General features: G+C 45.2%; 1 protein-coding gene and 2 non-coding genes across 6 annotated transcripts; all 3 read left to right on the top strand.

The window, feature by feature from the left end:
- The first annotated feature begins 1,155 nt into the window (after positions 1 to 1,155).
- LOC121555015 (splicing factor 3B subunit 1) lies at positions 1,156 to 19,106 on the top strand. 4 transcript variants are annotated; one of them, XM_041868777.2, is made up of 23 exons: positions 1,156 to 1,229; positions 1,843 to 2,018; positions 2,224 to 2,325; positions 2,554 to 2,668; positions 5,550 to 5,629; positions 6,339 to 6,557; positions 6,820 to 7,285; positions 7,721 to 7,842; positions 8,198 to 8,497; positions 8,719 to 8,898; positions 9,003 to 9,089; positions 9,490 to 9,760; positions 10,013 to 10,158; positions 11,339 to 11,485; positions 11,759 to 11,884; positions 12,174 to 12,395; positions 13,696 to 13,878; positions 14,443 to 14,554; positions 15,104 to 15,224; positions 15,409 to 15,540; positions 15,779 to 16,051; positions 16,543 to 16,759; positions 18,870 to 19,106. In XM_041868777.2, exons 1-23 carry the CDS (start codon positions 1,202 to 1,204, stop codon positions 19,026 to 19,028), a joined length of 3,984 nt encoding a protein of 1,327 aa, XP_041724711.1. In that variant the 5' UTR covers positions 1,156 to 1,201; the 3' UTR covers positions 19,029 to 19,106. The 4 variants fall into 4 exon arrangements, with proteins under 4 accessions (XP_041724711.1, XP_041724710.1, XP_041724714.1 ...); XM_041868776.2 differs by having other exon boundaries at positions 6,817 to 7,285; XM_041868780.2 differs by lacking the exons at positions 1,156 to 1,229; positions 1,843 to 2,018; positions 2,224 to 2,325; positions 2,554 to 2,668 and adding an exon at positions 2,701 to 5,184 and having other exon boundaries at positions 6,817 to 7,285.
- On the top strand, positions 7,940 to 8,088 carry LOC121555212. The gene has a single exon (XR_005997856.1). It is a non-coding gene; the product is annotated as a small nucleolar RNA SNORD15 (small nucleolar RNA).
- Positions 13,432 to 13,501, top strand: LOC121555207. Its single transcript, XR_005997851.1, has one exon. It is a non-coding gene; the product is annotated as a small nucleolar RNA R38 (small nucleolar RNA).
- Positions 19,107 to 26,260: the final 7,154 nt, after the last annotated feature.

Raw genomic sequence — 26,260 nt, 5'->3', positions numbered from 1 at the left:
CTCTCTCTCTCTCTCAGTTCAATTCAAATGGCTTTATTGGCATGGGAAACATATGTTTACATTGCCAAAGCAAGTGAAATGGATAATAAACAAAAGTGAAATAAACAATCAGAAATAAACAGTAAACATTACACTCACAAACGTTCCAAAGGAATAGAGACATTTCAAATGTCATATTATGGCTATATACAGTGTTGTAACAATGTGCAAATAGTTAAAGTACAAAAGGGAAAATAAATAAACAGAAATATGGGTTGTATTTACAATGGTGTTTGTTCTTCACTGGTTGCCTTTTTCTTGTGGCAACAGGTCACAAATCTTGCTGCTGTGATGGCACACTGTGGTATTTCACCCAATAGATATGGGAGTTTATCAAAATTGGATTTGTTTTCAAATTCTTTGTGGGTCTGTGTAATCTGAGAGAAATATGTGTCTCTAATATGGCCATACATTTGGCAGGAGGTTAGGAAGTGCAGCTCAGTTTCCACCTCATTTTGTAGGCAGTGTGCACATAGCCTGTGCAGACTTGAGAGCCAAGTCTGCCTACGGCAGCCTCTCTCAATGGCAAGGTTATGCTCACTGAGTCTGTACATAGTCAAAGCTTTCCATAATTTTGGGTCAGTCACAGTGGTCAGGAATTCTGCCACTGTGTACTCTCTGTTTAGGGTCAAATAGTGTGTCAAAACTGTCACTGTATTTTTCATCCCTTGCCGCTAGTTCTTCCCCATAGCATGGTTCTTGTAATGCTTATGACATATCTGGCCAAGCATATTGTAATAACATTGACTGAATGAAAAATATAATTATAAAATGGTTATTTAGCCTGGTGTGTGTTTATTTATAATAGATCAATAAAATATATATTATATTCTATGGTGGTTTACATGTTTGGATTTTCAGCATGCATTTATAAACAGTTCCCTTTAAGTGCTACTTTGATTTCAAACTCATTGAATTGGTTAGTTTATTCACTATATCACAATTTACTGTTTTCTGATAGCCAAACAGTATAATTTTAGGGCGTTTTGTATTTTAATTTAAGTTTAAAACCCTCAGATATGTCCCTCTCAAGCAACTGGGGACTGCGATGTTTAGATAGAAATGTAAATTTTTCTGATTTACACATGCGTGCACATCTGTTTTTTCAGAACGGATATTAATTAATTCTGACTTCCGGTTTCAGTCTTACTGAACCACCAAAATGGCGAAGATCGCCAAAACACATGAAGGTAAGATTATTTATTTACAAAGTGTTTTAAGTGGCTATTATAACCAAATTTTTCATACGTCGGGATCATAATAAATATACGACCAAAATGCATCCATTGTTTAGAAGCTAGCTACATGTTTTAGATCTATTTTCATTCGTGACATGATGTTGACAATCCAGACGCAACGAGGCCGGGCGCATAATAGATAATGGCGCCCCGCTAACCTAGATAATACAGAATTTCAATAAGCATGATTGCCTTAAAAATATATATATATATATATATTATGTTATTCATTTATACTATTTATTGGATGTTTGTGTAGATATACGTAACTTGCTATATGATATTGATATGGCTAGATATATTGATTTAACAGCGTCACACTGCTGTTGTAAAAGCTACCTAGCTAAGATGGCGTTGGAGGTAATGCTAACTAAATACCTAACGCAGCTAACTAACCTTGCCGGACATTCTGTAGGTTGCTAACTACGGTTTATCTAGTCGTTGGCAAGCTAGGGCACTGTCTGATTCCGCTCAAATTGAAACTAATCTTTGGTGATGTTTTTGTACATATTTTTCAACATACCCAGATGGTCACTGACTGTTGTTCTTCCCCCTTGCCCCCCAGACATTGAGGCCCAGATCCTGGAGATCCAGGGCATGAAAGCTGCCCTGGTGGAGGAGGGAGGAGATCAGGGTGTGGGCCTGGACTCCACTGGATACTACGACCAGGAGATCTACGGCGGCAGCGACAGCCGCTTCGCTGGATATGTCACCTCCATCGCTGCCAATGAACAGGAGGATGTAAGTGCTGATGTCAAATCCTGTGCTGTGATGTAATGATGCATGTTTTCTTCTTTTTCTCTTCCCAGGGGTCAGACATCAGCTATTCCACTGTCAGATTTTTCATGGAGTTGACTACTCCAGTATGTCTTGTTGTCTGCGAGCTGGGAGAGTCTGCCTTAAATGGCTAGGCTTGACCAGACTCTTGTCTCGCTCTTATTTTCAGGATGATGAGGAGGACTCATCGACAAGTCTGCTTGGACAGAAGAAACCGGGATATCACGCTCCGGTGGCTATACTCAATGCAATACCACAGTCAGATGAACAGGTTAGCAACAGCAACACCATCTTCTTCTCTTCCTGTAGAATTCTACTTTGCAGTTCAAACCTGACAGAAAACCTTTTACCAAATCTTAGTGCTAATGTTTTGGATTTGCATAATTATCCTGCTCATATCTTATCATAGACAACATTTTTACAATGGTTACTTATCATACTCTGTAATGTTTGCCATGATGACATGTTTTGTAACATGCTGTGTTCTCTCTCCTCTCAGTACGACCCGTTCGCCGAACACCGGCCCGCGAAGATTGCAGAGCGTGAAGACGAGTACAAGGCCAGACGACGACAGATGATCATCTCTCCGGAGCGACTTGACCCCTTTGCAGACGGTAAATTTCACCCCTCCATGTTCTCTCCATAGTGTCCTCCCCTGATGTATGTTATGTGTTATACTGTAACTGCCATGATCCCATGGATGCCTTTCAAGGGTTCCAACCCACCTCTCGCTGCTTAGCCCTTCGAGCACTGTGCAACAGCTTGCTCCCCAGACTAAGACCTTCCCTTGGTAAACTTTTCTGGCCCGAGGGCGGTTGGTTGTCTTGTCACTGCGCCTTTTATCACTCATAATTTTGTCTCAATAAAATCTCTTTGCTTTTGGGGCAAACGGTCTGCATGCCAGATAAAATATTTTTCCCCCCTCGAAAAGGAGAATAGTTGTAAACAGCTGAGGATTAAGTTGTATGAAATACAACTTCTTCCAGTAAGGGGTTCCATATGTTTTAGGGAGAGGTGGTTGGGCGTTGTCTTGGTTACAGACTTTTGTACCTAACTACATGGGTGGCAGGTAGGCTGTGCGTGTCTCGAAGGGTTAACAGACCCATGTGGCTATCTATCTCATGTACTGATGGCGGAAAGAACTGTGTCTTAATCTAAAGAAAGGTATTGGGTAATGAGAGTAGCAAAAAAATGAAATTGTGTGTGATTTGATGCTTATCCTTGGGGTGATTCACCTGCTCATGCAATGTGCCACACCCTGCTGTGCCCCTTTACCCACAAACCACCCCATCACGAGGCAGCCAGAAGCCAGAAATGTGCTGGTTGTCTGAAGCTTGGCTCCCAGTCAAGGAAAGCCCCCAGTTGGCAGAACACCTGGGTACAGAGCTGAGGCTTCCAAGTATTCCTGTGTAAAACAAGAACACTCGTAATAAGCAATGCTATTGGACCACCCCTTTCTTCCAAGTGGCCCTTCACTCCACTACAGTATCATTGTTCAGGCTTATGGTCAGTCACCACCACTGTTGGCTTGTCAGACTTCTAGGGGTTGGGGAAGTTCCATTAGAAGAGATCAGGACATAGTAAATTATGAGACTTACACACACAAACTGTAGTGCAGTTGTGTCATCAACACTAGTGAGTCATGGTCTCAGATTTCAAGCCCATTTAAATGGCATTTAGTTCAAGTCTGGTCAGGGATCTTAACCTGGGCTCCAGGGGTCTGAGTAATAGAGTGAATTACAGTGACGGTATAATCCTTGGCCAAAGGGCTTTGGCTCCGGTTTTGTCCTGTCCCTTACCTCTCACAGGTTAAGGAGCCGTCACTTACATATATTCACATTTCTCAAAGCCTAAACCTGGCTACGGCTTGTTTGTCTTGTCAGCTTAAACTTTTGTTAGTTAGAATGAACTGAATAGCCTGTCAGTTTAACCAAGGATGGCCTATTTCTCAGAAAACAGCTTGACTAGCCATTAAGCATTTGATTAACTAAACACATACCTTGTAGATTAAGTTTACAGTATGTTTATTTACACATTGCAACAATTTATTTGCAATGCAACAATTTGCCTGTAGTGGCTGAAGCACACGTATCTGTCTGAGATTTAATTGTCCTCAATGTAGTTTGGGGGTAGGGCTGTATCAAGCCTGCATGTAGCAAGCTCTGTCATATACAAAAATGTTGTGTAAATATATTTCTATTTCACATCTTTGTAAAATAGAAACATATCAAGAAATCTGTGTGCCGCAATTCCACAGGCCCATACTAACTGTCCTTAATTTCTCTCCTACAGCAGTACTGCTTTGCCAGTCCTGTACTGCACTCTCTTAAGGGTGCAGCAACTCATCCTGTGTAGGTTATGGTGAACAGACAGAAGCGTGCGCTTGTCAGTTTTGTCAGGGTCCGCTGGCTGGTTGTCTGTCTGGGTGGGGGGGGGAAAGCAGCTATTCCTCAACAAACCTCTACCCCAACATCCTTTTATTTTGTTTTCTACCAAATACTTATTTTAATAGAATTAAATTGAAACCTCAGCCATTTTATGGTGGTCTTTTGCTTTAGATTTATTTTGTAATTCATAATATATATATATATATATTTTTAAACATATTTTTCTAAAAAGGAAGTCAAGATCTACATTTACGAAGTTGGAATAGCAATCGAATCCCAAGTCAAACTAGCGACTGTTCAGTAGCAGGTGGCCTGTTCCCTCTGAAACTAAGATATTGATCGTATGGATCTAATAGTTGCCTCCACTGCCCCTCAGGTATACGTGTAACTACATATATATATTTATATATATATACTCTCCCTGCCCTGGGTTACATAAAGTAGCTGCACATTTATCTCACAGAACATTCCTTGATTTGGTTTAAAAATCTTGACTTCATTTTCTTAAAATGCTATCAATAATTCGCAATCTGGGGGATATTTTTATTACTTTTTTCATTAGAATTTTGAGCCCCAGGAGGATTTTTCTTTTGTGACGTAAAAAAAACAAATCACAGGTGGTATGCTTATGTGTGTGAGTTCCAACCCTTTTCCAAAGTGTTACTAATGGTAAAGAGACATTTTCTAGGCTTCTTTTCTGCCGGTTGAAGTCTGACTGCAGAAGGACCCTTGGCACTGAAAGTGTACGTATTCTGGAGAGCACAGCCCAGGACTCCTGCATCAGTGATGGCTTTATCCTCTCCTGTTATCTCCTTAAAAGAAAGACAAAACAACCTCAGCTGTTTCTCAATGTATCTGCCTGTTTGTTTGTTTTTAGACAGTTATGTTTGTATGTAAGGCAAGCAAGAGAGGACTGTCTGTATGTTGTGTATCTAGGGTTGTCTTGATGTGATTCAGCTTAAGGAACTAAAACAGTAAATGTTTCTAAAGAAGAAGTGAGGGCCTAGCTGAGTTGGCTGTGTTGTGCTTGCTGTCTGTGTTATGAAGCCGGGTCCTGGGGCGTGTTCTAATCGGCTGCCCTGTGTCTTGTTGGTGCTCTTTCGCGCAGGGGGCAAAACGCCGGACCCCAAGCTGCAGTCCAGGTCGTACATGGACGTCATGAAGGAGCAGCACCTGACCAAAGAGGAGGTAAGACAGACCACATAAACCCCCTTTGTGGTCCTCGAGTAGCCCCAACAGTACACATTTTTATTGTAACCCTGGACAAGCACACCTGATTCAACTTGTCAACTAATCATCAAGTCCTCAATGAATTGAATGAGGTGAGTTTGTCCAGGGCTACAACAAAAATGTGTACTGTTGGGGGTACTGGAGGACCAGGGTTGGGAAACACTGGTTTAGACCAAGGGCATAGCTTTGTCTTGAGGTTATGTTTCTGATTGTTGTGTGTCCATAAAGGATATAATTAAGCAATAAGGCCCAAGGGGGTGTGGTATATGGCCAATATAGCACGGCTAATAGCTGTTCTTATGCAAGACGCAACGCGGAGTGCCTGGATACAGCCCTTAGCCGTGGTATATTGGCTGTAACCCACAAACCCCTGAGGTGCCTTATTGCTATTATAAACTGGTTACCAATGTAATTACAAGAGTAAAAAGTAATGTTTTGTCATACCTGTGGTATATGGTCTGATATACCATGGCTTTCAGACAATCAGAATTCAGGGCTCGAACCACCCAGTTTATAATAAATACAATTTTATTATGTGGTTGTATCGTTCAGTGTGGTGTATCGTTGCCTACAATAGACTTAATTCCTACAAATCCCACGGGAAACTTTCCCCTGTTGTTTATCCTTTGGTTGGTTTTCTCACTCTCCCTGCTCTCACTCTGTGCAGAAAGAGATCCGTCAGCAGATGGCAGAGAAGGCCAAGACAGGAGACCTGAAGGCTGTCAACGGCTCTGCTGCCTCCCAGGCTGCTGCTGCTGCCGCCGCCGCCAAGCGTAAACGCCGATGGGACCAGACAGCCGAGAAACAGGACCAATCGGGAACCCCCAGCAACGCCGGCACACCTAAGAAGATGTCCAGCTGGGACCAGGCCGACCAGGCTGCTGAGGTAAAATGTATTATCTTAGTTGATCAGATCCAGTTTGTATCCTTACAATTATTTAGTTTGGTCTGGTGTTCGATCAGCAAATGATATAGAACCAAGTGTTTTTGGGGCAGTTTATTTGTCTTGCCTAGGCTTCAAATATGCCTTTTAAGATCCTAGTGGAACAAAGGAACTCAACCATGCTTCTCCAGTTTACATTTCTGTACTTGAGAACTCACTGAGCCCTTTATCCCCGGACTCCCCCCCACCACTACACATGCAGCAGACCCCAGGACACACCCCTGGCCACACCCCCTCCAACAGCCGCTGGGACGAGACCCCCGGAAGGAACAAGGGCAGCGAGACACCAGGGGCCACCCCCAGCACCCGAATGTGGGACCCCACCCCTAGCCACACCCCAGCTGGAGCAGCCACGCCAGGCAGAGGGGACACACCAGGACACACCACCCCTGGACACGGGGGAGCCACAGGCAGCGTGCGCAAAAACCGATGGGACGAGACCCCCAAGACGGAGAGAGAGACCCCTGGTCATGGTAGTGGTTGGGCCGAGACCCCCCGTACAGACCGAGGAGATGAGTCAGTGGGAGAGACCCCCACCCCCGGGGCCAGTAAAAGGAAGTCCCGTTGGGACGAGACACCCGCCAGCCAGATGGGCTCTTCCACCCCACTGATGACCCCTGGGAAGACTCCCATCGGAACCCCTGCCATGAATATGGCCACTCCCTCTCCAGGTACTGTTAATCACCTAGCCTTCCTCTCAGGCCTTTGAAACCCGTTTTCAATTCCTTAGAGGTAGACCCGTGGGGCGGCACCCAATTGGCCCAGCGTCATCCAGGGTAGGGGAGGGAATGGCTGGCAGGGATGTAGCTCAGTTGGTAGAGCATGGCGTTTGCAACGCCAGGGTTGTGGGTTCGATTCCCACGGGGTGTATAAAATAAATAATGTATGCACTCACTCTGGATAAGAGCGTCTGCTAAATGACTAAAATGTAAATGTAATATCATATAACACTGATAACTGTTGGTGAATTGATATTATGTACTTGTTGTTAATTTACTAGTAGTATAAATGAGCAGGAATAGAAGTAGTGTAATGTCCCACTAAGTGGTGATACTAGGATTATTGAGGCATGTTTTACATTATGCATGTGTTTCCTATCCTGTCAGGTCACCTGATGAGCATGACCCCAGAGCAGCTGCAGGCGTGGCGTTGGGAGAGGGAGATCGACGAGAGGAACCGACCACTCACAGACGAGGAGCTGGATGCCATGTTCCCAGAGGGATACAAGGTAGAGGACACACACCCTCCCCAGCACAATGGAGAAATAGAGCTCAACTGTCACTTGTCACATCAAATGCGGTATCTATATAAAGTGATGAAATGGTCTTCGGTGATGATACGATGACGAGTCGGAACGGGACACAGTCTGTCTCTGGGGTCACTGAGCCAGGGTCACGTTCTGTGTCTCTGGGTTTGGTTCCCCACAGCAGCGTGTCTCTTCAGTTGAAGACATCGAGGCATTTGTCCGAGAAGGGCTCAATCCATTACAGAAATAGAGTGAAAGGAACTGAAGTAAATGAGTTAATCACTAAAGTATGATAAATGAACAATACTAACATCTCATCCTCCACCTCCCTCCACAGGTCCTTCCCCCACCAGCAGGCTACGTGCCCATCCGTACCCCAGCCCGGAAGCTGTCGGCCACCCCCACCCCCATGGGGGGCATGACAGGCTTCCATATGCAGCAGGAGGACCGTTCCATGAAGCAGATCAATGACCAGCCCAGTGGGAACCTGCCCTTCCTCAAACCAGACGACATCCAGTACTTTGACAAGCTGCTGGTTGAGGTGGATGAGTCCACTCTTAGCCCAGAGGAACAGAAGGAGCGTAAGATCATGAAACTGCTGCTGAAGATCAAGAACGGAACACCTCCCATGAGAAAGGTGAGACCAGCTGCCAACAGTCATCACAGAATTAAATGGAACTTTTCTCTGACCAAGATGGCTGCCATTATCAGAACAGTCTTGAGTTATGAAGGTTTGACATAGGCCTATCTAGTGTTACCTTTTATCTCTATAGTCTTAACTCCATCTTCCTTTTGGTGTGTAACTCTCACCACTGAAAAGTCAATCGTCCAGTCTAACCCTCTTGCGGCTCTCCTCAGGCTGCCCTGCGTCAGATCACAGACAAGGCGAGGGAGTTTGGAGCAGGGCCCCTGTTCAACCAGATCCTACCCCTGCTCATGTCTCCTACTCTGGAGGACCAGGAGCGCCACCTACTGGTCAAGGTCATCGACCGCATCCTCTACAAGCTGGACGACCTGGTCCGCCCATACGTACACAAGGTGTGTGTGTGTGTGTGTGAGAGAGCGAGGAACTCGCTGACTCGGGATACAATATGTCTCCTGTGCCGAGGTTGGCCCTCACTAATTGACTATCTGTTCCCCAGATCCTGGTGGTGATTGAGCCGCTGCTGATTGATGAAGATTACTACGCCAGAGTGGAGGGTAGAGAGATCATCTCTAACTTGGCCAAGGTGAGCCCCACTTCCAGCCCTATAATGTACTCACACACCCACCACAGTTGGGTAATGCCTGCGAATCATTCTCGCCTGTTCGACCGATCCGTGGTCAGATCAGGGCTAGTACTTCGCTATATGAAAAACCAGCACGAGAACTAGCCGATCTGACATCCAGTTCATTTCTGTTCTCACCCTGCACCCGTTGGTCACATTCCCAAAGCAAGTAGCTAATACAATTTGATCTGAAATCACATTAGAAAATGATACTTATGGTGTCTAATCAAGCAGTATCATAAACACCTATTCATCTTAGTTGATTTCTTCCATCTCTTACCCTCCCTCTCTATCTCTTACCCTCCCTCTCTATCTCCCTCTCTTTTCCTCCGTCTCCCTCTTTCCCTCCCTCCCTCTCTAGGCTGCCGGCCTGGCCACTATGATCTCCACTATGAGACCTGATATTGACAACATGGACGAATACGTCAGAAATACAACAGCTAGAGCTTTCGCTGTCGTAGCGTCCGCTCTGGGTATCCCCTCCCTGCTGCCCTTCCTCAAGGCTGTGTGTAAGAGCAAGAAGTCATGGCAGGCCCGCCACACGGGCATCAAGATTGTCCAGCAGATCGCCATCCTCATGGGCTGTGCCATCCTACCCCATCTGAGGAGTCTGGTGGAGATCATCGAGCATGGTGAGTAGAGGGCGACACTGCCTGACATGGTATGGGACCTGAGGGGGTAGTTTAGTTTTCTAGTAATAGTACATTTGTTATATTTAGGAGTGACTAGTGTATTTGACTCAAGCGTAGTTTAGTTTACAAGTATCTAGAGTGCGAGGGTTGTTTATTTTAAAGTGCATTTCACACGTGGTCACAATACACTTTACCAATAAGGATAAAATATGATGATCTCATACTGACCTCTACTGTGTCTGCCCCCCTCAGGTCTGGTGGATGAGCAGCAGAAGGTACGGACCATCAGTGCCCTGGCCATCGCTGCCCTGGCTGAGGCTGCCACGCCCTACGGTATCGAGTCCTTTGACTCTGTACTCAAACCCCTGTGGAAGGGTATCAGACAGCACAGAGGAAAGGTGAGGACACATTGCTTTGTCACATGCCTGCGAATCATTCTCGCCTGTTGGACCTATCAGTGGTCAGATCAGGGCTAGTACTTCACTAGATGGACACCAACATGAGAACTGGCAGATCTGACATCCATTTCACTTCTGTTCTCACCCTGCACCCGTTGGTTACATTCCCAAAACAGTTAACAGGTACAAACACCCGTTGGTTACATTCCCAAAACAGTTAACAGGTACAAACACCCGTTGGTTACATTCCCAAAACAGTTAACAGGTACAAACACCCGTTGGTTACATTCCCAAAACAGTTAACAGGTACAAACACCCGTTGGTTACATTCCCAAAACAGTTAACAGGTACAAACACCCGTTGGTTACATTCCCAAAACAGTTAACAGGTACAAACACCCGTTGGTTACATTCCCAAAACAGTTAACAGGTACAAACACCCGTTGGTTACATTCCCAAAACAGTTAACAGGTACAAACACCCGTTGGTTACATTCCCAAAACAGTTAACAGGTACAAACACCCGTTGGTTACATTCCCAAAACAGTTAACAGGTACAAACACCCGTTGGTTACATTCCCAAAACAGTTAACAGGTACAAACACCCGTTGGTTACATTCCCAAAACAGTTAACAGGTACAAACACCCGTTGGTTACATTCCCAAAACAGTTAACAGGTACAAACACCCGTTGGTTACATTCCCAAAACAGTTAACAGGTACAAACACCCGTTGGTTACATTCCCAAAACAGTTAACAGGTACAAACACCCGTTGGTTACATTCCCAAAACAGTTTACAGGTTAATACTAACATGTTTACTTGACATCACAATACAACTTCATTTCAGGATCTTGCCGTAAGCCCGGGATCTTGCCTGTATAGATACCAGTGTTTCCCCTATATTCATTCAATCGTGGCCGCTACTCACAAAAACAAGGTGTACATTATAATAAAAACAAATATAGAAGAAAAAAAGTGTGGGATGCTTAAACGTTTTCAGTGTGAACTTAAACGTTATGTTATGTTTGAGTCACTCCGATGGCGTAAGAACACGGCATAAGCCAATTTTCTTTTAGCACAATGGCAAAACGTTTTGAATTGCAGGAAACTAGCTTTAAAACAGCAAAATCGTATGGATACAGTAACTGGGTTAACTCTTACCTCTCCCCTCTTGTGTCCAGGGTCTGGCTGCGTTCCTGAAGGCCATTGGCTACCTGATCCCTCTGATGGATGCTGAGTATGCTAACTACTACACCAGAGAGGTCATGTTGATCCTCATCAGAGAGTTCCAGTCCCCTGACGAGGAGATGAAGAAGATCGTGCTCAAGGTGAGGGAGCCTGTGTGTGTGTGTGTGTGTGTACGAGACTAATTCTCGCCTGTTGGACCTATCAGTGGTCAGATCAGGGCTAGTACTTCGCTAGATGGACACCAACATGAGAACTAGCAGATCTGACATCCATTTCACTTCTGTTCTCACCCTGCACCCGTTGGTTACATTTCCATAATGAAAATAAGTTGTAGATGCTAGCTATTACACTTAAATCTGAATTGGTGTTTGTGTGCCCTGTTTTTAACCCCCATTGTTCCCCCTCTCTTCCAGGTGGTGAAACAGTGCTGTGGTACTGACGGTGTGGAGGCCAACTACATCAAGACAGAGATCCTGCCCCCTTTCTTCAAGCACTTCTGGCAACACAGGATGGCTCTGGACAGACGCAACTACAGACAGGTACGTACAGACGTAGCTCAAACGGGAACGACTCCAAGCATATCCCTTATATTCAATGGGTTGATTACAGACCAATAGTAAATGTTTTACCAAGCATAAATCAGTAGAAGTCTTAATTTATGACAAGAAAAATAAACATATTTTAGCCTCAATGGGGCAAACTGGTAAAATACAAACAAATGCAATTTCTGACTAACATTAAAATCCGGTCATACTTAATTCATGACTGGTGTGTTTTGGGTGATGTCTGTGAACTAACCTCTTCCCTGTATGTCTGCCCATCCTCAAGCTGGTGGACACAACAGTGGAGCTGGCCAACAAGGTGGGTGCGGCAGAGATAATCTCTCGTATCGTAGATGACCTGAAGGACGAGGCAGAGCAATACAGGAAGATGGTGATGGAGACCATAGAGAAGATCATGGGGAACCTGGGAGCTGCTGACATCGACCACAAGCTGGAGGAGCAGCTGATCGACGGCATACTGTACGCCTTCCAGGAACAGACCACGGAGGTGAGACCACGGGGTGGAGACCACGGGGGGAGACCACGGGGGGGAGACCACGGGGGGGAGACCACGGGGGGGAGACCAGGGGCATGTTCAGCAAAGAACAATGTTGTGGAACATTGAGATAGAAGTGGGTTATGTAGAATAAGGAATCATGTCGGCTCATGACATCTCTATCTACAACGTTCCAGGGCCCGATTTCCCCATAGCGATGGAACTTCGGCTTACGAGTGTTTTAAACAATGCATCTTTTCTACAATGGCCTAAGATGTAACATGCATTTCCCAAAACACTACGCAGAGAGAACAGTCGCTAAGTGTGTCGGAGTATGTGTCGATATTGATAGGAATGGAAGAAAGGCAGTGCTGTTCTCGGATCAGCTTTCTCAGTTAAAATCTTACCTTAACATTATAATTATTTCACAATACTGACAATGGATCAGCACCTAAAGAGATATTATCACCTACGGCTGCAAATATTAAGGTGGCTTATTATAATGCTTACCCAATACAAATTGGCATGTTAGGCTACACATCATGAAATATATTCACACAAATTACAGACAATCTTGTCTGTAAGTAGCAAAATAGAACTCAATTGATTGAACATGAAATGTATTTCAATATGATTGACAGATCTATAGCCTACTGTTTATTTTAATGCAGTCATCTTTTTATAGACCATGTCACTTGTTTGTATCAATTGCGAAGACATTGGCAACTTTGTATTTGTAGGCAACTTTCTTCTGATGTTACCAGCGTTCAGAGACTGATAAACAATGTGATTCTATGTTTAGCGGAGATCTTCTGTGTATGGAGTGACATGGGAAGGCAGAAAGTATCGAACGACGCACTTAGCTGTTCTACAAGGGGTGTGAGGCAGGTGTTAGATTGCGAGCGTTTTCAAGTGCAACGTTAATTACGATGGTTTTGGGAAACAGCTCCGTGATTTAACGATGCTCCTACGATGGTTCTAACGATTAACTTAGCCTTAAGATGGTTTTGGGAAACCTACTGAAGCTGGCCCAGGGTATAACGTTGGGAAAAGCCTGTGATGAAACAAGTTATCCCTGTCTGAACAGCAGTGTGGATTTATGGTAATCTGAGGCTTGATGGGAGATTCATATTGATTTGAATGGATAACTGTGCCTTGTTCCCTTTAAACCAGAGCCCTTTGGGCCTTGGTCAAATGTAGTGCACTATATAGGGAATAAGATGACATTTTGGATGCAGACACTCTCAGTCCATCATTAGCCTACCTGTGTAGAATATGACTGACTGTAGGAGTTGACCTCTGACCCCTGTAGGACTCTGTGATGCTGAATGGGTTTGGCACGGTGGTGAATGCCCTGGGGAAGAGGGTGAAGCCCTACCTGCCTCAGATCTGTGGTACGGTGCTGTGGCGTCTCAACAACAAGTCCGCCAAGGTCCGCCAGCAGGCTGCTGACCTCATCTCCCGTACCGCCGTGGTCATGAAGACCTGCCAGGAGGTTAGTCTTCCCAAAACACACTTTACGCACGCACATACACACACACCGACACACTCGTATTGCACATATACACTCCCTCTCTCTCTCTCATACTCGCACACTCACGCACTCACTGAAATACTCACTCACGGCAATGATATCACCTTCACTGACTGAGTCATATAGAGAGTTTCCCTTTCCTTTCTAAACCTCTTTCTCTCCCCACATCTCCCCCTCCTCTCAACAGGGAGAAGCTGATTCCCTTTCTAAACCTCTCTCTCCCCCTCAACAGGAGAAGCTGATTCCCTTTCTAAACCTCTCTCTCCCCCCTCAACAGGAGAAGCTGATTCCCTTTCTAAACCTCTCTCTCCCCCCCCCCTCAACAGGATAAGCTGATTTCCTTTCTAAACCTCTCTCTCTCCCCTCAACAGGAGAAGCTGATTTCCTTTCTAAACCTCTCCCCCCTCCCCTCCCCTCAACAGGAGAAGCTGATTTCCTTTCTAAACCTCTCCCTCCCCTCCCCTCAACAGGAGAAGCTGATTTCCTTTCTAACCTCTCTCTCGCTCTTCCCCCTCTCCTCCACAGGAAAAGCTGATGGGTCACCTGGGAGTTGTGTTATACGAGTATCTAGGAGAAGAGTATCCTGAAGTACTGGGAAGCATCCTTGGTGCTCTCAAGGCCATCGTCAACGTCATTGGTACGTAACCGTTACCCTCTCACTACTACAACTCCCTGTCTTCTGACCAATAGCATGTTGACACTAAGGTTGATGACCCTTTGGCCCTGGGTCACATGTCTGTGAATCATTCTCGCCTGTTCGACCGATCCTTGGTCAGATCAGGGCTAGTACTTTGCTAGATGGACACCAACATGAGAACTGGCAGATCTGACATCCAGTTCATTTCTGCTCTCGCCCTGCACACACTGGTTACAAATGAAAAGACATTAGTTTTATTTTCCAAAATGCTATCCAATCTCTGTCTTATAGCTCCATACACTCTCAGCCCACTAATTTAGCCCTCTCACTCCCTGAGACGGGCTGAAATATTTTGAGAAAGCGCTCCAGTGGGTAGAGAAATGCCTGTGAATGAATTGTGTTAGTTGAGTTCAGTGAAGAACAAGGATTGGGCTGGTTTAACAGCAGTAACGCTATAAGCGTGGTTATGATTAAGTTATGGTAGTAGATGTGTTAAGACTTGGTGATATGCATCCAGAGAGCTGATTGGTTGTCTGTCCTGTCACTCAGGCATGCACAAGATGACTCCACCAATCAAAGACCTGCTGCCTCGGCTGACGCCCATCCTGAAGAACAGACATGAGAAGGTGCAGGAGAACTGTATTGACCTGGTTGGCAGGATTGCTGACAGGTACGTCTGTAGCAAAGCAATCACACACACACTCTGAAAGATTGGACTACATTAGTGTGAATCTGTGTCAATCTTTGACTCACACATTCACTAGTATATTCCAATATTTGACTCCTAAGCATATGTGTAAACATTTGATAAAATAGTAGATGTTTCATCAACCATGTTGTAATTGTGTGTGTAGGGGTGCTGAGTACGTGTCTGCCAGGGAGTGGATGCGTATCTGCTTTGAGCTGCTGGAGCTCCTCAAGGCCCACAAAAAGGCCATCCGCAGAGCCACCGTCAACACCTTCGGATACATCGCCAAGGCTATCGGGTGAGTCCTGTCTCTGGCTACTGCCCAATACTTCTCTCAAGAGTTGTTGATCTCCATTAGTGCACATTTATTAGGGTTTATGTTTAGGAGAGTGTATGGTTTTCTGAGCATCCATGAAAAATGTTGGTTCAATAAAGTTGTATTATAATGATGCTTGGTGATACTTCACCTGTTACTGTCATGGTAAGCAGTATATATTTAGCCTATCATTGACCTATTGACCTCTCCACCCCTCCAGACCCCATGATGTGCTGGCCACACTACTTAACAACCTGAAGGTTCAGGAGCGTCAGAACAGAGTGTGTACCACCGTAGCCATCGCCATCGTGGCTGAGACCTGTTCTCCCTTCACCGTGCTCCCCGCCCTCATGAACGAGTACCGCGTGCCCGAGCTCAACGTGCAGAACGGCGTGCTCAAGTCCCTGTCCTTCCTGTTTGAGTACATCGGGGAGATGGGCAAGGACTACATCTACGCTGTCACGCCCCTGCTGGAGGACGCGCTGATGGACAGGTGAGAGGACCAAACATTGGAACTAACAATCAGTCTGGTGGGCTGACTAAAGTCACAGTAACCCTGTAGTCACTAAACCAAAAACATAACATTTCCCAAGTATTGTAAATGCATCGAGCTACATGGCCACACTATCCTGACCAAGATCAGTACTTAGCCATTGGTGCTGCTGTCCGTAACAGTTAGGGATCACTCGGTTGAATGTGCTGTAATATAACTGCGAACCATTCTTGCCTGTTCGACCGGTCCGTGGTCAGATCAGGGCTAGTACTTCACTAGATGGACACCAACATGAGAACAGGCAGATCTGACATTGTTAATTTCTGTTCTCACCCTGCACCTGTTGGTTACAAAGGAAAAGTCAAGTGTCATTCATTGTCATTGTGGATTTCCTCCACAGAATTAGAATATATAGTAGACCCCACCTGCTTCTTTGCACCTTTTGACTGGCCCCATGGTAACCCTGGTTCTCCTCTCTCTCTTCCTTGCAGAGACCTGGTCCACAGACAGACTGCCAGTGCCGTGGTGCAACACATGTCCCTGGGCGTCTACGGCTTCGGCTGTGAGGACTCCCTTAACCACTTGTTGAACTACGTGTGGCCCAACGTGTTTGAGACGTCGCCCCATGTGATCCAGGCTGTCATGGGGGCCCTGGAGGGCCTCAGGGTGGCAATCGGCCCCTGCCGCATGCTGCAGTATTGCCTGCAGGTAAACCTGACTGCTACTACATCACTGATCTCCTTGCTCTGACAGACAGGTAGCAGATTGACCACTATCTGCTACTAGATAGAATGACTAGGCTCATTCTAGAATAGCTGAGTGTTGAGAATTGACATAAAATGTCCAGAAAGTGATGCAAATGTGGTAAGTTATCACTATCAACAGCAACATACCTTTATGAAGTCCATGAACAAGCTGCGGTGGATACACTATCTATAAAAAAGTATGTGGACACCCCTTCAAGATTGTGGATTTGGCTATTTAAGCCACACCCGTTGCTGACCGGTGTATAAAATTGGGCATACAGCCATGCAATCGCAATAGACAAATATTGGCAGTAGAATGGCCTTACTGAAGAGCTCTGTGACTTTCAACGTGGCACTGTCATAGGCATCCTTTCCAACAAGTCAGTTCATCAAATTTCTGCACTGCTAGAGCAGCCCCAGAATTTTATTCAACTAGAAGTGCTGTTATTGTGAAGTGTAAACGTCTAGGAGCAACAACGGCTCAGCCGCAAAGTGGTAGGCCATACAAGCTCACAGAACGGGACCGCCGAGTGCTGAAGTGCGTAGCACGTAAAAATAATCTGTCCTCAGTTGCAACACTCACTACCAAGTTCCAAACTGCCTCTGGAAGCAACATCAGCACAATAACTGTTTGTCGGGAGCTTCATGAAATGGGTTTCCATGGCCGAGCTGCCGCAACACAAGCCTAAAATCACCATGTGCAATGCCAAGCGTCGGCTGGAGTGGTGTAAATGCCGCCATTGGACTCTGGAGCAGTGGAAACGCGTTCTCTGGTGTGATGAATCAAGGTTCACCATCTGGCAGTCCGACAGACGAATCTGGTTTGGCAGATGCCAGGAGAATGCTACCTGCCCGAATGCATAGTGCCAACTGTAAAGTTTGGAATAATGGTCTGGGGCTGTTTTTCATGGTTCGGGCTAGGCCCCTTAGTTCCAGTGAAGGGAAATCTTAACGCTACAGCATACAATGACGTTCTAGACGATTCTGTGCTTGCAACAGTTTGGGGAAGGCCCTTTCCTGTTTCAGCATGACAATGCCCCTGTGCACAAAGCGAGGTCCATACAGCAATGGTTTGTCGAGATCGGTGTGGAAGAACTTGACTGGCCTGCACAGAGCCCTGACCTCAACCCCATCGAACACCTTTGGGATGAATTGGAACACCGACTGCGAGCCAGGCCTAATCGCCCAACATCAGTGCCTGACCTCACTAATGCTCTTGTGGCTGAATGGAAGCAAGTCCACGCAGCAATGTTCCAACATCTAGTGGAAAGCCTTCCCAGAAGTGTGGAGGCTGTTATAGCAGCAAAGGGGGGACCAACTCCATATTAATGCCCATGATTTTGGAATGAGATGTTCGACGAGCAGGTGTCCACATACTTTTGGTCATGTAGTGTATTTAGTAAAAGCAACAAACCTAGTTGCAAGGGTGGGTAGGGGTGGAAAACATGGTTTCCTGGGGGGGGGAACATGTTGGCTGGGTGGCTTTGGGGGAATGGGATGGGATGGGAGGTTGGGGGTGGAGACATGTTGGCTGGGTGGGGTTGGGGAATGGGATGGGATGGGAGGTTGGGGGTGGAGACATGTTGGCTGGGTGGGGTTGGGGAATGGGATGGGTTGGGGGTGGAGACATGTTGGCTGGGTGGGGTTGGGGGAATGGGATGGGAGGTTGGGGGTGGAGACATCTTGGCTGGGTGGGGTTGGGGGAATGGGATGGGAGGTTGGGGGTGGATACATGTTGGCTGGGTGGGGTTGGGGGAATGGGATGGGAGGTTGGGGGTGGAGACATCTTGGCTGGGTGGGGTTGGGGGAATGGGATGGGAGGTTGGGGGTGGAGGACCACTTTTTTTGTTTTATTTTCCTGTTAATTATTAAACTCTGTATATATTTCTTACTGTTTTTTGTTGTTGAGTGGCAGCCTACGGGTACATGTTTTATAAACAAAAAATGTAAATGGATAATGTACCTGTAACCCCCTCAACCAAAAATTACTAAACAAATAAACCATAATGATAGTAGCACTGTAAGTGCAGCCATTGAGTTGATAATGCTCTCTAACCCTGTTTCCTCTCTAGGGTCTCTTCCACCCAGCCAGGAAGGTCCGAGACGTCTACTGGAAGATCTACAACTCCATCTACATCGGTTCCCAGGATGCTCTGATCGCTCACTACCCCCACGTCTACAACGACGAGAAGAACCCTTACCTCCGCTATGAGCTGGAGTACTTCCTGTGATTCTGCTCTCTTTTCTCTCTGTTCACGCTCTCTCTTTCTCTCTCTGTTGACGCTCTCTCTCTGTTGACGCTCTCTCTGTTGACGCTCTCTCTGTTGACGCTCTCTCTGTTGACGCTCTCTCTGTTCACGCTCTCTCTTTCTCTCTCTGTTCACGCTCTCTTTCTCTCTCTGTTCACGCTCTCTCTCTGTTCATGCTCTCTTTATCTATCTGTTCACGCTCTTTCTCTGTTCACTCTCTATCTCTCTGTTCACTCTCTCTCTGCCGATCTCCTCCCCTTTCCCTCTCCTCTCTTTCAGCTATCTCTTCTCTGTCCACTCTTCGTCCTATCTCTCTTGGTGTATAGATAGGACTTGGTCCATTTTTTATTATTATTTAGCGCCTCTGTCTTTGTAGTGGGTGTGTCCAACAAGATTCATTTTAAATCAAATAAAAACTTTGATTAGGGAGAAAAAAATATGAAACTGAACAATTTCTTAGACCTTGTATGTTTTGTTTATTTTATAATAATCATTTCCATAAGGAATGACAGACATACAGTGAAGTGCAGGATCTAAGTTAGCCATGTTAACGAATGGTGAGTTTTGAAGCTCTTTAAAATAGTCATGGTTTCTGTGTACCGGCATCTGTAACGGCCGTTCCTTCTCAATCCTCTGCTCACCTATCAGTGATCACCCCTCTGTTCTTATCAGAATGTTGCTTTATTTGACTAAATAAACGTTTGTGTATAAAATTAACTTTGTCCACCTGTGCTTTATTTTGAGTTGGTCAAAATAAAGCATGAGACATATCTTCTCATAGGATTGATAATATAATATGCTAAATGAAAGCAGTCTATGGAAGGTACCATCTTTCCCCCTATAGCTGGAAGCTTAGGGGCAGAATAACTCCTTGGTGGAATATGTGGGAACATACCAGCATTCTCCAGATTCCAATTCTATACGTATCACATTTGCCACCTTTCTTGTTTCATGTCACAACCTGATGTTCCACAGGCACTAGGCTTACATTAATGAATGTTTTTACTGCAGTTAAATGTACACAAGCAGGCGTAGAATATCAACCACACCAAATGAGCTATGTTTCGGCAGGTAGCCTAGAGGTTAAGAGTGTTGGGCCAGCGATTCGGTCGCTGGTTCGAATCACCACGGCGACTAGGTGAAAAATATATCTGTGCCCTTGAGCAAGGCACTGAACCCTAGTTTCTCCTGTACGTCTCTGGATAAGTGTACTAAATGACTGAAATGTATATTTCACCCAGAAATGCCACTACATTATAGTTCAAAGCCTACTGCTTGTTCAGAAATATTAATAAAAGGAAACCAACCCATTTAAATTTAAGTCATTTAGCAGACGCTCTTATCCAGAGCGACTTACAGTTAGTGAATACATCTTTATTTTTTTATACTGGCCCCCCGTGGGAATCGAACCCACAACCCTGGCGTTGCAAACGCCATGCTCTATCAACTGAGCTACATCCCTGCCAGCCATTCCCTCCCCTACCCTGGACGACGCTGGGCCAATTGTGCGCCGCCCATGAGTCTCCCGGTCGCGGCCGGCTGCGACAGAGCCTGGATTCGAACCAGGATCTCTAGTGGCACAGTTAGCACTGCGATGCAGTGCCTTAGACCACTGCGCCACTCAGGAGTACTCGAGTACTCGCCACTCAAAAGAACCCCTTTTGTTCCATTATCAGGTCTGCCATCCTGCTGAGACAAACAGTAGACCAAGTTGAAGGAGCGCTCTGGGTAGCTAGCCCTGTGCTGTTGACATGGAAAATAATGCTTACTGTGCATTCTTCCATAAAGTTGGCTGTATGTTGGTTCTGGGGAAGAACGTGTGCAGGTGTGTTTGGGCTAGAGACAGTGGGGTGGGAGAGAACCAAGGGCAAGGCCCTTATTGGGCTGAAACTATATTATTTATTAGTACTAAAAAGCACTTTAAATTGAGAACTTCTATAGAACATGCTTTTTAGTTCAGGACTAGGCTTAATCTGTATCCACGAAATAGGCCCTATATGTCTATGTGGGATACCCTCCGGCTTCCTTGGGTTCACGCCAGAGGAGCTTACTCATGTATCTAAACAGAAGTGATTTCCTAAAATACGCCACTTTGATACAGCTATGACTAGAAGTGACTTTTTCCTAGCAGGTTAGGAGAATTAGGTTAAGGTTAGGAAAAGGGTTAGGGTTGTGGAAATGCTCTCCTAACCTGCTAGGAAAAGTCTCGTAGCTGTATCAGAGTGACATGTTTTTAGGGAGTCCCGTAAACAGAACTCCCACAGATCTTAAGGTCTGATGATGTAATTCAATAAGGCGCAAACTTTCCTTCATATACAGGTCAGTGTTACATAGGCTACTTAGTCAGCTTATTCTGCAGCATACCACCCTGAATCCCACTGTTAGCTTGCCTCTGAAGCTAAGCAGGGTTGGTCCCTGGATGGGAAACCAGATACTGCTGAAAGTGTTTGAGGGCCAGTAGGAGGCTCATTCCTCTGGTCCCAAAAAAATATCCCAATGCCCCAGGGCAGTGATTGGGGTCATTGCTCTGTGTAAGGTGCCGTCTTTCGGATGGAACGTTAAACGGGTGTCCTGACTCTGGTCACTAAAGATCCCATGGCACTTACCGTAACAGTAGGGGGCGTTGACCCCTGTGTCCTGGCTAAATTCCCAATCGGGCCCTCATACCATCATGGCCTCCTAATCATCCCTAGCTTCCTATTGGCTCATTCATCCCTTTTCTCCCCAGGTCGTTGCTGTAAATGAGAACATGTCTCAGTCAACTTACCTGGTAAAATAAGGGTTAAAAATGTAAAAAGGCTACTCGTCACAGCAGGTTGGTGGCACCTTAATTGTGGAGGATGGGCATGTGGTAATGGCTGGAGTGGAATAGTATCAGATACAGAAAACACATGGTTTCCAGGTGTTTGCTGCCATTCCATTTGCTCCGTTCCATTACTATAAGTCATACTCCCCTCAGGAGCCTCCACTGCTACTCATAGTTTGGGTTAATGCCAGTGGAGCGAGGTAGTCGACCTAGACCTGTCCCCATGCCATGCTGTGCCTTCATGCCACTAAAAGCCTGGCAAACATGGCTATAGTCAACCAATTGTAATCACCAAGGAGGAGCTCCAACACTTCATGAAGACCATTTCATAGAGTGCGGTCCTTGAACTGGGAGACCAGCGCCCAGAGTGACCCAGGTAGTTTCCCATCCAACCCTGATAAGAGGAACTCAGAGCTCAGCTCTCTTCTCTCTCTCTCGCTCTCACACACACACAAACACGCACAGTCTTGTACAGCTAACCTTGTGGGGACACACAATTCAGACCCATTCAAAATCTTATTTTCACTAACGCTAAACCTAACCCTAACCCGTACTCTTACCCTAACCTTAACCCTAACCTTAACCCAAAAACCTAATCTTAACCCTAAACCTAACTCTAGCTCCTAACCTTAACCCTTAACGTAATTCTAACTAATTCCAACCTTAACCCTAAACCCTCTAGAAATAGCATTTAACCTTGTGGGGACTAACAAAATGTCCCCAGTTGGTCAAATTTTTGTTAGTTTACAATTCTTGTGGGGACTTCTGGTCCCCACAAGAATAGTTAAACACGTCCACACACACACACACACACACACACACACACACACACACACACCGTCCTCAAGAGTGTCAGAATATATCAGAGAGCTGAGCGAGCAATGAACATGGTGGAGTCTGTCTGCCTGGAAACTGGGTCAAATGCAGCGCATGCATGGGCCTCTACTGCTCCTACGGCGTATAGTGTATACAGTTGAAGTCGGAAGTTTACATACACAGGTTGGAGTCATTAAAACTCGTTTTTCAATTTCTCCACAAATGTCTTGTTAACAAACTATAGTTTTGACAAGTCGGTTAGGACATCTACTTTGTGCATGACACAAGTAATTTTTCCAACAATTGTTTACAGACAGATTATTTCACTTATAACTCACTGTATCACAATTCCAGTGGGTCAGAAGTTTACATACACTAAGTTGACTGGGCCTTTAAACAGCTTGGAAAATTCCAGAAAATGATGTCATGGCTTTACAAGCTTCTGATAGGCTAATTGACATCATTTGAGTCAATTGGAGGTGTACCTGTGGATGTATTTCAAGGCCTACCTTCAAACTCAGTGCCTCTTCGCTTGACATCATGGAAAAATCAAAAGAAATCAGCCAAGACCTCAGAAAAAAAATTGTAGACCTCCACAAGTCTGGTTCATCCTTGGGAACAATTTCCAAATGCCTGAAGGTACCACGTTCATCTGTACAAACAATAGCACGCAAGTATAAACACCATAGGACCACGCAGCCGTCATTCCGCTCAGGAAGGAGACGCATTCTGTCTCCTAGAGATTAACGTACTTTGGTGTGAAAAGTGCAAATCAATCCCAGAACAACAGCAAAGGACCTTGTGAAGATGCTGGAGGAAACGGGTACAAAAGTATCTATATCCACAGTAAAACGAGTCCTATATCGACATATGTGGTCCTCTGTAGCTCAATTGGTAGAGCATGGCGCTTGTAACGCCAGGGTAGTGGGTTCGATCCCCGGGACCACCCATACGTAAAAATGTAAGCGCACATGACTGTAAGTCGCTTTGGATAAAAGCGTCTGCTAAATGGCATATTATTATTTTATTATTATGACATAACCTGAAAGGCCGCTCAGCAAGGAAGAAGCCACTGCTCCAAAACCGCCATAAAAAAGTCAGACTATGGTTTGCAACTGCACATGGGGACAAAGATCGTACTTTTTGGAGAAATGTCCTCTGGTCTGATGAAACAAAAATAGAACTGTTTGGCCATAATGACCATCGTTATGTTTGGAGGAAAAAGGGGGACGCTTGCAAGCCGAAGAACACCATCCCAACCGTGAAGCACGGGGGTGGCAGCATCATGCTGTGGGGGTGCTTTGCTGCAGGAGGGACTGGTGCACTTCACAAAATAGATGGCATCATGAGGAAGGAAAATTATGTGGATATATTGAAGCAACATCTCAAGACATCATTCAGGAAGTTAAAGCTTGGTCGCAATTGGGTCTTCCAAATGGACAATGACCCTAAGCATACTTCCAAAGTTGTGACAAAATGGCTTAAGGACAACAAAGTCAATGTATTGGAGTGGCCATCACAAAGCCCTGACCTCAATCCTATAGAAAATGTGTGGGCAGAACCGAAAAAGCGTGTGCGATCAAGGAGGCCTACAAACCTGACTCAGTTACACCAGCTCTGTCAGGAGGAATGGGCCAAAATTCACCCAACTTATTGTGGGAAGCTTGTGGAAGGCTACCCGAAACATTTGACCCAAGTTAAACAATTTAAAGGCAATGCTACCAAATACTAATTGAGTGTATGTAAACTTCTGACCCAGTGGTAATGTGATGAAAGAAATAAAAGCTGATATAAATCATTCTCTCTACTATTATTCTGACATTTCACATTCTTAAAATAAAGTGGTGATCCTAACTGACCTAAGACAGGGAATTTTTATTAGGATTAAATGTCAGGAATTTTTTAAAACTTAGTTTAAATGTATTTGGCTAAGGTGTATGTAAACTTCCGACTTCAACTGTATATGTGAGTGGTGGGGGAGGGTTTCCATTGTAGCGAGGTAGTAGGGGGTTGAGAAAGAAGCCCTGGAGCGAGTGTAGTCATACTGTGGTGTTGGCTGCTGGAATCTGGGATCTTTCTGAATGGGAAGGCTGGGCTGAGCCACTGAGCTGCAGACTAACTGGCCTTCCATTCAGCCATATGGCTGTGACCTCTGCTTGCCCTTATCAACAGAGACAGGGAGGCAGGCAGACACTATCTCATACAGACAGTAGAATGCAGACAGAAATGGGAATTTAGGGAGAAAAATACACTGAGTGTACAAAACATTAAGGACAGCTTCCTAATATTGAGTTGCACCCACGGCTTTTGCCCTCGGAACAGCCCTCAATTCGTCGGGGCATGGACTCTATAAGGTGTCGAAAGCGTTCTACAGGGATGCTGGCCCATGCTGACTCCAATGCTTCCCACAGTTGTGTCAAGTTGGCTGGATGTCCTTTGGGTGGGGTGGACCATTCTTGATACATGCAGGAAACTGTTGAGCGTGAAAAACCCAGCAGTGTTGCAGTTCTTGACACAAACCGGGTGCGCCTGGCACCTGATACCATACCCTGTTCAAAGGCACTCAAATCTTTTGTCTTGCCCATTCACCCTCTGAATGGCATACATACACAATCCATATCTCAATTGTCTCAAGGCTTAACAATTATTATTTAACCTGTCTCCTCCCCTTCATCCACATTGATTGAAGTGGATTTAACAAGTGACATCAATAAGGGATCATAGCTTTCACCTGGATTCACCTGGTCAGTCTGTCATGGAAAGAGTTTATATTGTATGCACATTATTGGTGTTACCTTTATGTATAAATGTTACCTTTATCTATAAATGTTATCTTTATGTATAAATGTTACCTTTATCTATAAATGTTACCTTTATCTATAAATGTTACCTTTATCTATAAATGTTATCTTTATCTATAAATGTTATCATTATGTATAAATGTTACCTTTATCTATAAATGTTACCAGAATTTTTTTCTGGTGTGGCTGGCTATATAGGGGTGGAGACAGGTTGTATGATTTTGTCAACAGGAAATCAGAGATGCAACAATAATGAGATGTATCGTGCTCCATATAGTTCTGTGCCAAAGTTCCAATCTCCAGTAACCTTTTGAAGAGTTATTTGATTCTCTCTAACCATCCAGACCTAGAATGGTAATGACTGATTCGGAGACACATTTCCTGTTTGTGCTCCAAAACACAATAAACTCAGGAATGCATCTTCCTGAACCTGCTGACAGTGCGAAAGGTGGTGTGTGGGTGTTGAGAAAGAGAGAGAGAGAGGCAACAGTAAACAGATATGTTGATACTGTACACAGAGATGAAGGCATAAAGACATAAGGGCATTTCAGATTGATGATAAGAAACGAACCTGTTTGTTACAAATTCATATATCTACAATTGTAGGTAATTCACCTGTAGTGCATCTGTAGGCCACTGAACATTTACCAAAGCAACTTACAAACCCATCTCTGACTTTACTCCAAATAGTTGTTTTTCCTATTCTAGCCACATGAGGGCAGCAGAGGGAGCGCTCTACCGAGCGTTGGCGCTGACAATCGGCGATGACTCTCCTCAAATTCTGTATCTGA

This window comes from Coregonus clupeaformis, chromosome 40, assembly GCF_020615455.1.
Source record: "Coregonus clupeaformis isolate EN_2021a chromosome 40, ASM2061545v1, whole genome shotgun sequence".
NCBI lineage: Eukaryota > Metazoa > Chordata > Actinopteri > Salmoniformes > Salmonidae > Coregonus > Coregonus clupeaformis.
The sequence above is the reverse complement of the archived record's forward strand: the minus strand, read 5'-3'. Positions and strand labels throughout refer to the sequence as shown.

Bases quoted from the DNA above. Each gene is read 5' to 3' on its own strand.
- LOC121555015 (XM_041868776.2), top strand. From the start codon at position 1,202: ATGGCGAAGATCGCCAAAACACATGAAG. The intron at 1,230-1,842 runs GTAAGATTATTT...CTTGCCCCCCAG, and splicing joins GATCGCCAAAACACATGAAG to ACATTGAGGCCCAGATCCTG. The intron at 8,899-9,002 runs GTGTGTGTGTGT...TCTGTTCCCCAG, and splicing joins TCCGCCCATACGTACACAAG to ATCCTGGTGGTGATTGAGCC.